Source organism: Bombus flavifrons, chromosome 3, assembly GCF_040668555.2.
Source record: "Bombus flavifrons isolate JBK064 chromosome 3, iyBomFlav1_principal, whole genome shotgun sequence".
Classification (NCBI taxonomy): Eukaryota; Metazoa; Arthropoda; class Insecta; order Hymenoptera; family Apidae; genus Bombus; species Bombus flavifrons.
This window is the reverse complement of record NC_138444.1, coordinates 13,243,785-13,259,264: the sequence shown is the minus strand read 5'-3', so window position 1 is coordinate 13,259,264 and position 15,480 is coordinate 13,243,785. Positions and strand designations below refer to the sequence as shown.

At 33.6% G+C, this 15,480-nt stretch overlaps 3 protein-coding genes across 3 annotated transcripts in view; 2 read left to right on the top strand and 1 right to left on the bottom strand.

Annotated features, from left to right (window-relative positions):
* stet (stem cell tumor) overlaps positions 1–2,757 on the bottom strand; it is a 498,916-nt gene extending 496,159 nt beyond the window's left edge. The window contains exon 1 of the mRNA XM_069132627.1: positions 1,965–2,757. The gene's annotated coding sequence lies outside the window, so the exon portion shown is untranslated. The remainder of the gene's footprint in view (positions 1–1,964) is intronic.
* Positions 2,758–3,927: 1,170 nt separating this feature from the next.
* Positions 3,928–5,920, top strand: LOC138190108 (soluble calcium-activated nucleotidase 1). Its single transcript, XM_069132628.1, has 4 exons — positions 3,928–4,684; positions 4,758–4,961; positions 5,041–5,198; positions 5,276–5,920. Exons 1-4 carry the CDS (start codon positions 4,060–4,062, stop codon positions 5,486–5,488), a joined length of 1,200 nt encoding a protein of 399 aa, XP_068988729.1. The 5' UTR covers positions 3,928–4,059; the 3' UTR covers positions 5,489–5,920.
* Positions 5,921–6,298: 378 nt separating this feature from the next.
* On the top strand, positions 6,299–15,260 carry LOC138190109 (tetratricopeptide repeat protein 39C). The gene is made up of 16 exons (XM_069132629.1): positions 6,299–7,166; positions 7,510–7,647; positions 7,869–8,070; positions 8,496–8,703; positions 9,230–9,430; positions 10,049–10,217; positions 10,514–10,712; positions 10,787–11,038; positions 12,941–13,117; positions 13,684–13,787; positions 13,861–13,981; positions 14,065–14,196; positions 14,285–14,400; positions 14,540–14,707; positions 14,782–14,874; positions 14,936–15,260. Exons 1-16 carry the CDS (start codon positions 7,011–7,013, stop codon positions 15,056–15,058), a joined length of 2,559 nt encoding a protein of 852 aa, XP_068988730.1. The 5' UTR covers positions 6,299–7,010; the 3' UTR covers positions 15,059–15,260.
* The last annotated feature ends 220 nt before the right edge of the window (positions 15,261–15,480 follow it).

The window sequence follows — 15,480 nt, the reverse complement described above, 5'->3', positions numbered from 1 at the left end:
AAATATCTTTCTATCAGAAAGAGATTTTCTTCTCTTACGAAAAAATACTGTTTCATTAAAATAGAAAAATGTAATATATTTAATGTTATATATTATATGTAAATATAATATAAATGTTTAGAAGATATTAAAAAGAGACTTTATAATTCTATTGTCGCATGTGTGTTATAAAATTCTAAAAATATTATACATGTACGTGTATTATGTCCAACGAAATGTAATATAATTATTCTTTTATTATAAATTAACGAGTTCTTAAGTAAAACGAGAAGCATGAAGGTATTATATTTATTATTATATTTTACCACAGAAATAGGTCAGGCTGTAAAGCTTCCATAATTCTATTAACGTCCCTTCCTAGGTAATCAACTTTATAGAAACATGCAATAAATAGAAAAAAAATCCTCTGTATAAAGAAGTGTCCGTCAATTTACTCAAAGTAGACGAACATATAATTTATTTAGAAAAAGAGAGCAGAATTATATATCCTGATAATTCATAAATAAATTTCAGACACGTCTTAAATCTCTTTTCCAAATATGAACTATTTTTATTCGACTCTACTTATTTAATTCACATATCATCTCACGTTGAAATTCATAACGATTAATCTGACTGAATTTAATATTATCACTTGTATATATATATACTCTTTGAACAAATCCAGCGTATCATTACCAAACAGCGAGAGACGATAATTAATCGTTAAAATTATCAATGCAAATTACCATTCTTTTAAACGAAATATATTCGCAATTATGGAAATAATTGCCTACTTAATAAAGTTACAACGGTTCGACGAGTTTTCGATCTAAGATCTAATACGATACGTAAACCTATAACCGCGATGCAACCGAAGCGTCCACGCGTCCGCTCGTGCCACCCCTCTAGTCACTTTCCCTTTTCGCCCCCTCTCCCGCTTAACCTCGTCCCTCACCCCCAACTCCTTTACATCCACGTTCATTCGTTACCCCCCGTTTTGGCACGGCGTCACTGAAACTCACCCACATCCACCCCTCCCTTCACCCTCCAATGTCGTCGTACCAACCCCACAAAGTCATCCTCTATTCCACTTGCTCCATCTCTTTTCCGTCCTCGTTTACCTACCCCCCTTCTACGCCATCTTCTAAGCGCAATTACGTCTCGCCCAAGCAGATCCGTTTCCACGAGACGCTGTTAAGGTCGACGACCTTGAAGAATATCCGACGACACATCGTCATGGACGATGCTTCTTACGTATACCTCGGTGTCTTCTTACGACCAGCCCTACCTGGCGTTAGATTACCTCGAACCCTTTCGTGATGCACGAAACGCCAGGTTTACACCTTACTTCATTTACCTTATGTATAGTTCCTATATTATATGCTATTATTTTGCGCTAACGATACTAACTAATATCGTAATAACACGTGTTAACTAATTATCGTTTCTATGTATACGTCTATATGCATGAAGGTTCGAGAAGTTGGCAATATTTTGACATCTTTATCGCGGGAAGTTTTGAAACCGTCTTATCGAGAACAGGTTGGTAATAGCATGAGCCAATATGTACTCTGTTTCAGGATGTGAATGTGTAGACTATTTCTTTGGCTGTTAACCTTTCACACGACTTCTGCGGCTATCTCAGATATATAGCACAGGCTTACTTTCACTGTTTTGTCCAGGGAATGGTTTCACACTTGATAATACGTAATACGCATGAGTGCTAATGACATTGCTTTTATAAAGAATAGAATACATTCTCCTAATGCAGGAATCGATGTTTATATAATAAATGAGCAATAATAATAAAAATATATTCGTATGGTTACTTGTATAAATGTATATACATAGTCATAACCACTATATGGGAAATCAATCGCATTGCAGTTATTTCATTGGCGAACATTGTGTTTTATTTGTATACCCTTACTTCTAATAATTAAAACAGTAAAAGTGCAATATTAGTAAGACATACTGTTTACCTTTTACAACATGGATACGATGATACTGGAGTAGTATTCCATGAGTGAGTATTCACAACCGAGAAGAAGAAGACGTTAAGTAGAAATACTGTTAGCCATAACACCATAATCTCGAGGAACATTCATTCACAACATTCACGTTTTAACAAAATCACTTACATCACATAGAAGCACAAATATGTTCTATATTTTTCAAAAATTTATTCTAACTATTCTATCGTTATAAGCACTGAGTCGAATTACTATAAACAATACTGACTTTGAAATGTTCGAATATTTACAGCGTGGTAGCAAAAGTAACGCTTTGTTCTCCGTTTTGGCGCCACATTGGTAGTCAATCGAGATGTAATCGAGAGTATGTAACATCGATAAAACAGTTTCAAAATCGATTGGAGATCACTAAAAATACAAAGAGATTTCAAAGTATTTTTAAATCATGATTTCATCGAAACATGAATCTATGAAAAACAATACTCAACTGCTCCCGTATTCGTATATTCACTTCGTTATGTCAACAATTGGCACAAACAAATGGTTAATGTTTTCAGCAATGCGCGAAACGTACAATTTGAAATGGAACATGGCGGTTGGACAGAAATTTTCACGTAAGGTGTATATAGAGAGAAACGATGTTGACAGAGAACGTCGTTACAACGTAGGAAATACAGATGTAACCGCAGTGCGGAAAAGAAATCGGAAATCGAGCCGAATCGGCACACGTCGTTGTCACGTTAACACGAAGACGATAGTGCAGTACGTGTGATAGTGGTGGCGGTGCCACGAGTAACTGCGGCAACGTGCGCAAAGCGCGTTCGATCGATAATACAGGTTGCCGCGGACCTGCGATAGCCAATAGAAATCAGATCACATAAGACACACGCGAGGAACACGTGGAAAGTGGAAATACGGTTGTGGTTTAACGTATCGCCAATATAACCGATGCTGTCCGCGGGAAACGCGTCACACGACTGACGAGTACTTTACCACCCTCATAGACTCCCCTTTCCACCGCCCCCTTTTTCCACCCCCTCGATTCGTTTCACCCCAGACTCGTTCGTTCAACCCCAACGTTTAAGAATATGCTGCGGATGCTTGCATCGTTATTGGCACGATACAAATTGATACCTTTTCAACAGAAGAAACTTCTCAACCTCCATATGTCCTTTCTCTTTGTAACGTCAATGTCAATACAACATCGTAAATTGTGTTTCTTCAATTATTTGTACTTTACGATGGCGTTATGTAAGATTGGTAATATGTATAAGGCACTTCCTTAATCGTTCAATATATTTATATATGAGAATATTTTTATTGATATGTATAAATAGTTATCAGGTGTTTTTGAAAATCATGCAATATTTTTGAACTATCTTACTTAGTCGAAGTGTTGATTATAATATCGAGTAAAGTTATTGAAAAGTGTAAACAAATATTCGATATCTGTGACAGATATACTGTACGGATACACTGTGTACTTAGGTGTAGAATCTGAAACTACTTCATTATGAAAACCAAGTTAAAATGTATGAAACAGACGACTACTTTAGAAATTGCAATAGCAGATAAGAATAAAATCTGTATTTTGTATTTAATTATTGCATACGTGTCATTATATCTAATGTTATTTCACATATAAATTGATCGTTCTGAAATAAAAATTTGTATCATAGAAATGTTCAAATATTTATAGCCCTGAATAAAATATATATTTAATCCACTAAGTATTATTTCCTGCATTCTTTACGTCGCTTAGTTTATAAAATATAACTGTATTATTTCTATTCTAAATATTAAATAATTATACCAGGTAAAGAATATTCTTCATGAATATATTACTTACCACATTGTCAAATGTTCCACTTAATATTTAGATTATATGATATTAAATAGATAGTTACGAAACTTATAACATTTTATGGTCTTATTTTTAATGCTATTTAAATCCCTTAATCCGTTCAGGTGGCGCTGATGTATGTGGCTGTTTGCATTCCCCTTTCACCACTACCTATTAAGGTGGAACAAAAAGTTAGGTTATGTTAGGTTAGATTTTAGTTGACACGTATTATAAATTATTAATTTTTCAATGTAATGTGGTATGAAACGAATGCGAATGAAGAACGGGAACACAGAAACGATGTCATATCTACGTGACTGGAGGCAAGCATTGCGTGCTCCTCATGTCTACAGAGTTGCTAACAGTACATTTCGCATTCAGAGCCAATATTTGGCTTTAATTTTCCTATTACTATCTATTCCTCTGTTCCTACTTGGATTACCTTTGCTGCGCGGAGTTGTACATTCGTCGTCATCGAATCAATTTTTGTCACAGTGTAGATATTACAAGTACAATAAGACATACCCTTTGTCAGCTCCGATCAAGACATCTAAGGGTATCACTTATCGTATAGCAATAGTAAGTGATCTTGACCACAATTCCAAAAGTTTAGATAAAAAAGATGTGTGGCACAGTATTATGAAAACTGGAAGTCTCTTTTGGAATCCTAGCACAAATTTTCTTTCGGTTGTTTGGGATGATAGAAACCACATGTTAACATCATCTTTAACTTTAAAAGGACGTGGCATGGAATTGTCTGAACTGGTTACATTTGATGGACATTTATTGTCTTTTGATGATCGTACAGGAATTATATATTTTATTGAAGGAGAAGAAGTTTATCCCTGGGTTATTTTAATGGATGGTAATGGTAAAAATTCTAAAGGTAAATAGTACGTTTGATATCATTAGGATCAATAAAATTCTATGTTGCATTTCAACTTCTATGATAATTTTAGGATTTAAATCTGAATGGGCAACTATTAAGGATGAGCATTTGTATGTTGGTAGTATGGGTAAAGAATGGACCAATCCTTCAGGAGTATTTGAACATAATAATCCCCTTTGGATAAAAGTAATAACACCACGTGGTGAAGTTCAATCTGTGAATTGGATTTCAAACTATAAACGATTAAGACAAGCAATAAATATTGAATATCCAGGTATAAAACTATATATTTTATACACAATTTAAGGAATTTTAATTTTCATTAAAAAATGTTGTATAATATTTTTACACAGGCTATATGATTCATGAATCAGGAGCTTGGAGCGATATACATAAAAGCTGGTTCTTTTTGCCAAGGAGATGTTGTCACCAGCGCTATAACGAAACTAAAGATGAAACAATGAGTTGCAATATCTTACTAACTGCAGATGAAAATTTTGTGGATATCAAGGTATTTTTCTATTCTTGGTTATAGAGTTAATGTTTAAATTAAGGAATATAAAAACGTTAACAATATCTTATTTTCAGGTTACCAAAGTTGGTAATTTAGTACCAATCAGAGGTTTCTCAAGTTTCAAATTTTTACCAGGCTCTCAGGATACGATTATCATTGCCCTTAAAACTGAAGAATATCAAGGACAGACAGCTACGTACATTATGGCATTTACAATTGATGGAAACATCATGATGCCTGAGACTAAAGTGATAGATAAAAAATTCGAAGGTCTTGAATTCATATGACATTCCACTTAAGAATATTCGTACTAAATTTAAACGATGTAAATAAATGTACAGAGATTTTATAGTTCCATATTACCGTTATACAACATGTAATGATCGTGTAAACTATTTTACACAGTTCCTGTTCAGTTGAACCTTTTATTTTACACAGTTTTACTCTATCACCAGTATTGTTCTTTTTCAAAATGTACTTTTATTTTCATAATAATGGCAACACGTTTACTGTATACTGCTAAATGCGTCAATTGTAAATATAATGTACATACGAATGTACAATACTTATTATAACAATTCTTATTATAAAATGAAACGGAATGTTACGTATAATTGAACTCAACGAGATATAGAGATTATGAAATAGAATTAGGAATTTAATGCTTTGTTTTATACATTGACCATTACAAGTGCAATAGAATAGAACGTTCCAATCTATTTTATTTCATTCCTATTCCCATACCTCTTCTGCCTCTTAAAGTTATTATGATAAAACTTTTGTTTAATACTGTAATGCGTCTTCAGGGTCGTAATATACATAGTCTAAAATCAATATCTATATATGAAAACGCAAGGTGGTGGCAGCACCATTGCGCTATACTGACAGATACTTTAGTCAACTTGTGGCACCGTAGGTAGAAAGCTCTGTTTAGTAAACGTCACGTTTCAATTATTTTCTTAAAGACATAAATTATTTTTTCAATCCTTTTTGCTTAGAATATTGGTGATAATGTGCAGTCTCGTATGACTATCTTTGAAACCTGAGGAAACACCGAACAAAATCTTGCACGCATTGCACTTCTATTAACATTATTTATACAGTAAAAAGGAATGTAAATTCATTAATAGAAAGAATGGCAAAAAAGCGCGTAAAGTAAATTTTAAGGACTAGAAATTCGAAATAAAGATTTCGAAGTGCCGAGCGAATATTTGAATTGACTTTGCAAGTAAACACTCGAAATATTCACGACTAATTACTGCACGAGTTTATTTTTCCCCATATGTTCATATGGGGAAATTTCCTTACATAACATCTGCAATCAGCGTGAATCTCCCAAACACACAAAAATTTTCGATGCGACCGTGTAATGTCATCCAGTTCCAGTTTTTCGAAGAAGCATTCAAGATGCGATTATGATGAAGATTTCCAGTTTTAACATTTCCCACGCGCGATGCATTTCAACGAGGAAAGTAAGCATGCAGGAAGGAAGAATATTTTGCATACTTATACACGGTAATATAGTAGTACCGCGCCTAACAGTGCCGTGACGCAAATTCGTCGACAACTGTACATATTAGTGTTGTTTCGAATTACTGAATTGTACTAATATTGAGAAGAGCATTAAAGGAGTACCGCTATCGAGCTGTTTGCCCAAGAAAAGCGGAAACATTCGTTTTAACGGCCGCAGAAATGTTTCTTATTTGACGGACACGCGACATTCGCGACGAGCATATTCCTTATCGGTCCGATTTACGAAAATATAATTGACTCAGAACAAACAAATTTCGTTCACCTGAAAAAAGAATTATGGCTACAAAATCAGACGGCACGAAGGAGTGGAATACCGCTAGAATGGGTATTTCTCTGCTGTTGAATAACAAAACGGAGGAAGCGGAAGCCTTATTTACCGGACACCCGCATAGTTTTCACATGAAAGCAGGTCGCTGTTTTGTCTTATTCATGGTATGTAAATAATACATCGCAACTGTTTTACTTCACTGTAGAAATTAATAAAAAATTGTTCGAGATTGATTTTAGTTAAACTTTTATTGAAGAATAAAGGAATCAGGGAATAATTCTCTTAAGATATTAAGTGTAAGGGAGAATCTTTTTAAAGTAAAGTTTGTTACATCATTGTTACGAAGATTTATTGCTAGTAACGTAAAAATAGCCTGGATAACGTATCGCGTGCTAGCTTGCACGTTTTTATTGACCGCAATCCTATTTCGAACAATCTTAATAAGAGCCCATGATGTACGCTCTCGATATAGGAACAGAAAGGAATAATCGTTGAATAAATTTTTAGAATGCACTGATGACCTTTGAGAACGATAAGCTTCAGCAGGCTATGCTACTGCTGAAGGATATGGAAAGGGAATGCGCGAGTGACATTGGATGGTTAAAGTCTATGAAGAGTAAAGTCTTCAAAGCAGAAGAAACAGGCGTAATTATTATCTTCTAATTAAAGTTTTTTAATAAATTTTATTTGTATTAACACGTTCATTGTATACTTTAACGCGAGACTAGATTTTTATATTGTATAAGAGTTATTTGTTAGCATATACATAATGAAAGTCCGGTTAGCAGTGAACGTGATGAAACAATGTAAAAAGATTCATAAATACAGCTAGCGAAGAGATGTTAATAGGGAAATAAATGTTTTAGAAGGACTACGTGAATAAATTGGAGAGGCAAATAGTTCTCGCAGACTCGCAAGTTTGTTCGGCGATATTAACGTTACTACAACAAGAACTCACTGGTTACGTACGTGGTGGTTGGATGTTACGTAAAGCTTGGCGAGTTTATCAGCATGCACACTCACAAATCTTGCAGTTATATCAGCGCACATTTGGTTCTAATCCATCGGGTATGTAACTGTATCGAACTATTGAGGAATGTTGTCTCAATCTATGCTGTGATCAATAGCACGTGCTCAAGTCGATTATAATGTTATTTAAGTTAAATAAAAATAAGAATGACACTGTTTAATATGCAATTGTATTGTAATTTCATTCCGAAGAAAAGGTGGTTGAATTAAGGCAAAAGACGCAGATTCAGATCATTTTGATAAGAATATATAGATAGCAAATACTAGCAAATATTATTTTAGAAATAAGTAAATACTTGTTGAAGTCCTCTAAAAACCTTTTTCTCATCAGAATATTTATTCTGATCTTCCGTTTGCGAGAAGAAAGATCCGAAATGATTAAATCAAGAATATTTTTCGTTTGATATCAGAATAAATAAAACTAATATAAAAAGGGAAATGTTTCGTAATTTTGGTTTGAATAGGATTCGACACAAGATGCAGCACTCCTTCGTGTAATGGCTCCTCTTACTCACTGCAAAGTCCACATAGTCCAGGTTCCTCGGAATGGTCTATACCATCTTGCAACGGTTCAACAAACAACCCGACACCGATCTCATCCCCCTCAGGTCTGCGAAGCTCTCTATCAATGTTCTTCTCGCTCACTGGCATCACGTCCGAACAACAGACACCGTAATTGTTGTTTCTTCTTACAAACATTTCTCGATCCTCGTCGTCGAACCCTTGCCTTTCTCTTTTACCTGTACACGAAGTAAAATAACAGTGAATTTTTTTTTTCTTTTTTGCTTTTGTTAAGCATATACATTAGGGTTACTCTTTCAAACGACAAACAAATTTCGTGAATGACAGCACATTCTTATACTTGAATCGTTGTTTAACCCTTTCAGTGGTACTATCATTTATCTAGGTTTCAAAGAGTATCATTGTCAATTAAAACTTATCAGAGAATATAAAACATCAAGAAAAGAAATTTTCCATGACTTACTAAACAAACCTTACTTAATTAAATACGTACAATTCTAAGAAGTGTTTACCGTTGAAAGAGTTAAGATCCGATTATCGATACACTGAACGAAAAGCTAAACGATGTGTGCGCATTGATGACTCAATTTTTTTTGAGAATATTGTGTCTTTTTGTAACGAATTGACGCTTTCCCCTTTAAAATTGACAGAAGTGGAAAAGTGACGTGTTTTGCAGCTTCGTTGAACCATCTGAGGTCTCCCGGTTGATGTCAGCGGTTAGTTTTGGTTATGGGATTTATCAACTCTGTGTCAGTTTATTGCCGCCTTCTCTTCTAAAAGTAATTCACTTTTTGGGCTTCGAGGGCGACAGAGAAGCAGGAATCACTGCGCTCATGTATGCACGGCTTAGCGAAGATATGCGTGCTCCTCTTGCCACGTGAGTTTAGAAATAATATACATATTATGTACAGGGTGACTCGTGTAACTCGACATGATATCTTCTATGAGATTGTATAGGGCTTTACGATAAGTTCAAAAAGTATATTACATGATATTTTTATCAAAAATCAATACTAAGTTTACGGTACACTGTGCAAGTTGTTCAAACTGCACACCGTCCTCCGCAATACAACATTCTGCTCTTCTGTAAAAGTCTAAATGAGTAAAATAAATTTTGTAAATTTAAATAATTCTATCTTTCTGAAATGTATCAACGAGCAAAATATTATTCCCACTAGTATCTATAAAAATATCATGCAATATGCTTTTATGTGAAAAAGCAACATAATATGATGGTCCAGATGACCTTACTTTCATTATAAAAGTAAAGTATTTTCGGATTTTTTTTTATGGTCATTTGTAGCACACTTGACACCATCTATGTACGGTTCAAAACATTTTTTGTTACATTGTTAAATGGCAGAAGGATAGTGGGCCGCGTTACGTGAAACGTTCTTTAACTCTGTGTATATATATATATATATATATATATATATATATATATATTTCGTTTATACGATGAGATATTAATTTATCAATTTTCCGTCCGTTTTAGCTTATCTCTACTCTGGTACCACACAATTGCACGTCCATTTTTTGCCCTTGATGGAAGCAATCTACGGGCTGGTGTAAATGCCGCGAAACAATTAATCGCGGAGTGTCATTCAGAATTTAGCAATTCGGCGCTCTTTCTATTTTTCGCTGGTCGAATAGAGAGGCTCGAGGTAAGGATGCATTTATGATTATCTCAACACTTTTCTGTCTTCTCAATATGCTGACGTTATGTACGATGAATAAATATTTTTAAAAATTACTTTGATATAACTTATCTTCTTCGCTATTTATTATTTATGATATAATTTAATATTGAATTAATTCTGTCTTACAATCTTTCCTATTTTCTTAATATTTTATTATTACTTTCGATAAGTATTACTATTTCTTAAAATTACATTATTGTAATCAACGTTTTTTGCTATTTATGATTTATAACTTACGTAGAATTAATTTCGTTTCACAGTCAAACGTAAATGGTGCTCTGCAAGCATACGCGAAGGCTGTCGAAGCTTCGAGTCAAAGAGAGATCAAATTATTGTGCCTACACGAGGTGGCCTGGTGTCATTTGATTCGTTTAAGTTACGAAGAAGCTTACCGATCTTTGACACAATTGCATCAACAATCCAGGTGGTCGGTGAGCTTCTACGATTATTTAGCAACTGGTATAAGATATTTTTTTCTCCTTATTACCTTTGTCATCTTTCATTTTGGTTACATCTTAAATATTTTTTCTCAGTCTGTTGCGGGGCGATTGGTAAATTCGATATCGTGGCCTCGTCTTATCGAAAGGTCCACCATTGTGACAATCGAATGAGTAAAGAGACTCAACTGGGTTTGTTCGTTTTGCGTCGAACTCCTAAACTTGTGGATCTGAAAACTGGCCAGCCTTATACCGTTTTGTACTACAGACTGCTCGTGTATGAATTATTGTATTTGTGGAACGCAATGCCATCATGTTCTGTGGACTCGTTGCAAGGAATACTTTTAGGTAAGAAGAAATGCATTCTTTTGAAAAATTAATTTAGAAATAATATATTATTAATGATATGATAGCATAATATTTTACATTATTACATGGTTCAATAACGCTTTAATACCTATTTCTTTGTAAACTTTTAAGCCTACTAATCATTTGATAATTTATTAATAATTATTCTTTTGACAATTAAATTGTTAGAATGCAAAGACAATCTTTCGGACGAACCGATGGTTGGATTGGCCAACTTGATTGAAGGAGCAGCCTATTTCTGTCTCGGTGATACTCAAGCAGCGATTGAAAGTTACAGAAATTGTCTAAAGCGTCGTTATCCGATCAACGATACGTATGATCAACATGTTAGCGCATTTGCACTCTACGAGCTTGGCACTGCGCTGTGCAGTATCAACGTAAATGATAAACATTTGAATAAACGTCCAAATAGATTCTAAAATTAGGTATTAACGCTACTTTATGTATATTTTATTTCAGAATGTCGAAGAAGGAAAAATGTTCCTTTCGAGGGCGCAAAACCAGTACAAGGATTACGATTTCGAAAGCCGGCTCAATGTACGAATACACACAAGCTTACACAATTTTAACTGACGAAAAGTGAAAATCGAACGGTTACGTCTTCATCTGCTACAGAATTTACCTATGGAATCTAAAGTGCGATAACGATCAGGCATCGTCTTATCCTATAAAAATTCCGTCTATATCGATATAAATCGGAAAGTTTATCTATGTACATCGACGATCGGAACTGAAGAAACTCGTTCCTGTAAAATAGTTGTTCTAGAGTATAATAAAATCGTTACAAAGGTGATCGTTCATTACTCTCTGTAATACGTAGAAATCGTAATAATACCAGCTGGTTGCATTTAACTGTACGAATGCAGAAAATATCCCATTGTTAAATACGATGTATATAGATAAATTTATCCATGCTGTTATTATGTGTATATACATGTATGTATATTAGAACTACATGACATGTACGAAGAAGGAAGAAACAAGGAATGCCAAGTTATAGAATACCTTTATTGTTTCTAATTAAATATAGAAGGTAATAATAACGAACAGTTTAACAGTCCAAGTTGTTACATTAAAAATAGACATTCCATATTTTTCTCCCTTATTCTTTATATACTTATACAAATACGCTGCAAAGACATACCTCCATAAATTAATGTTAAGAACTAACTATTGTTAACTATTGTTGCTTTACGAAGTTTCTACTGTATTTATTCCGTTGCTTACGTATCTTATCAGAAAATTATTATGTATTTACAAAAATTCGTTAATATTAGACAATACGTTGTATTATATATGTATATGTTTTATTATTTTATCGATGTTACAGTTGCTAGAATAACATGTATAAAATTGTTAATCGAATTACAACATATGGTATGTTTTCTATCTGAATATTTTAAAATTTTGTAATGAAACTTTCATAAGCAATGTCCATTTGTCGACTTGTACAATGTACGAGCATACTTCGAAAACGTAGATGTGTACAGTCAGAAAACTAATTGATAAAATTTATCGAGATCCGACGTATGTTATATTACGAATAAAATTATTTCATTTGAAAACATATCTCCGTTAAATATTTATTGCGAGGATACTCTATATTTTTATAGAGTGTGCTTACCTACATAAGATGTATAGAAAAGCAGACTTCAATTTAGCTAAAAAGATAATAAAATCAATCTAGAATAGAATTATCAATCGTAACTAATTTTTATATTAGGAAACAATTAGCAAATATTCTTCAAATAACTGTTCCAAACATCTGAGATCTCGCTCGTCGTTTTAACGATCTGAAGTTTGTTTTGAAATCTACTAAACGGAATTTAGCAATTAGACAAGTTGAAGGAACTTTGACAAAATTACAAGAGGTTTGTTCAGACCCTTCAAAAGATCAAACCTGTGATTATGAGTACGATCCGATGAACGTTCGAAACACGTACTGCTGTGCAAATGGAGGAACCTGTCCAGCTGCTATATTGAATTCCTCTCGCCAATCTCCTTGGTACTGTAAATTCATCAAACCATTTGTATTTTGCATTATTACGTCGTTATTAGGTACGTCGATCTATGGTTAACTTGCAAATTTCAAAATTTTTAATTAATCCGTAACTGGACGATTTGGAAAAGAAAAAACGTTCTACGTAGAAAGCTTCGTATTCAATTCGTTAAAAATACTTCATGTTTCGAGATCAATTAGACGAATATTAAAAGATTTCTGTGTTGAGGGATATTTACTGTAATCTTTTCCATTTCTGAAAAATGTACAATTACTATATAGATCTAAATTAGAATGTAAATTCCAGTTACGAATTTGAAATGTTAATACGTTTCGTACCACATTGTCCATATAAATTAGTAACAACTTAAAATTTTATTATATTTTGTACTTTAACGTCGAAATATAGCAGACACGAAACTGAAATAAAATCTATGATATTTTCAATCTTTTTCCTAGTTTAACGATGTAGAGAATATTTTCAAGATTTGATATTAGATAATTCTCGAAAATTTTTTATTTCTCATACAGCGGAACGTATTAACGATTTTATGCTTAGCAAAATTTTAGAATAAATAAAAAATGAAATAATTTCGGATAAAATGCTTCGTGTTGAACGTTTCAGCTATGTCCGTGTCTCATTTGTGCGACAAATACTCAGCCAGTACGACGTTTAAGATAATCAGATCCGACTTGGTAAATCTGCGAACGCATTTGAATACCCTTTCGGTAATTACTGTACCGTTGTCTTGTTCGACAATTAAACGATATTAAATCACGATTTTAAACGTCGTTCGCTTAGATGGAAGTAAAGAACGTAATGGAAACGCGAGACGATTTAAAGAGTAAGTTGAAAGAGGTTGGATACGTGATACCAAAAATGTCTGAGGCCATTCTCTATTTAAGAAACGAAGTGTCCGAGGGTAAAAAAGATATGATGTATCGATTACAGCATACACGTTATTCTTTTCCGGGATAGTTATAGACATTGGTTTATTTGAAATAGGAATGGAACAGCATACGAAAGCATTGTTGAAGGTTATGTCCCCAGAAACTGTCCGAGAATTGGTGAAGAGCGAACTGCAAACGTACGACGCTGACAAAACCGGAAGGACAGATTACGCGCTCGGAACTTCAGGTTTTAAATGGAAAAAATATATTTTCTTTATTTTAAATTATTTCATTGTCTGTCTGTTTCGCTGAAGATATTATGGAAATTGTCATAGGCGGAGCAATCCTCTCGACGAGAAAGACAGAAACGTACTCGGCTGGTGCACCGGTACTGAAACTTTTTGGGATACCAATTTGTCAGCAACAAAACACACCTCACGCTATAATTCAGGTTACTGAATATTACTTTTTAATAATTCATTTATCGTGAAATGCGAATAACGATTATAAATAAATCGCTATTCCCGAAAAGGATAAATAATGAAATTAATATTTCCTTTGAAATACATCGATCAATTTTCATTATATAGACTAGTGTTCTTCCGGGTGAGTGTTGGGCATTTAAAGGCAGCAGTGGAAGCGTTGTTATACAGTTACTCGGTTTTGTACATGTGTCTGGAGTAAGTCTGGAACATATTCCACAGTCGATATCTCCTACAGGGGAAACGAGCACCGCTCCAAAACAATTTTCTATTCTGGTAAATTTCGGAAATTTAATGTACCGTAATTTAGAATATCGTAAACGAGACAGATATACGTTGCATATTTGCAGGGTTTAACCAGCGTAGATGATACAAATTCTTTCTTTTTTGGTGAATTCACGTACGATAATACTGGTCCTCCTGTACAATATTTTGAAGTTCAGGTAAAGTAAAGTTTACCGATGTACATTTTATAAAACATATATTATCACTTGTAATTTACAGAACAAACCAAAGAAAGCATACGAAATAATCGAATTAAAGGTTCATTCCAATAGTGGTAACAATGAATACACCTGCATCTACAGAATAAGGGTTCACGGTACCCTAAGTAAAAAGAGTAGGTAATTTTCCCTTAAATAATTATTTAATGATCGAAAGAAGAAATTTTGGGATGGTATTTGCAACCAAAGGGACTTGGCTAGATGAGAATTCCAAGAGATTATCGACATAGTGTAATTGTTAATATAATATCGATTTGGATAAGATTTTCGTATGTAAGGTATTATATATACTTTATTATATAGTAAATAAAGACATATATAATTTTCATATTGTTATCCTTCTTCTTTTTTTCATTTTTAACGAAATAGAGTGTAATTCTAATAATTTCATTAATTAATAAGAGTTAATAATTGTGAGATAAATATAACGTATAAATACTGTTTTAATCATAAACTGTCATGCGATATATGTAAATTGAAACAATTTTAAATCGAAAACTAATACCACAGGAATATGAAGCGTGCATTTAGTTTTAACTTGTAAGA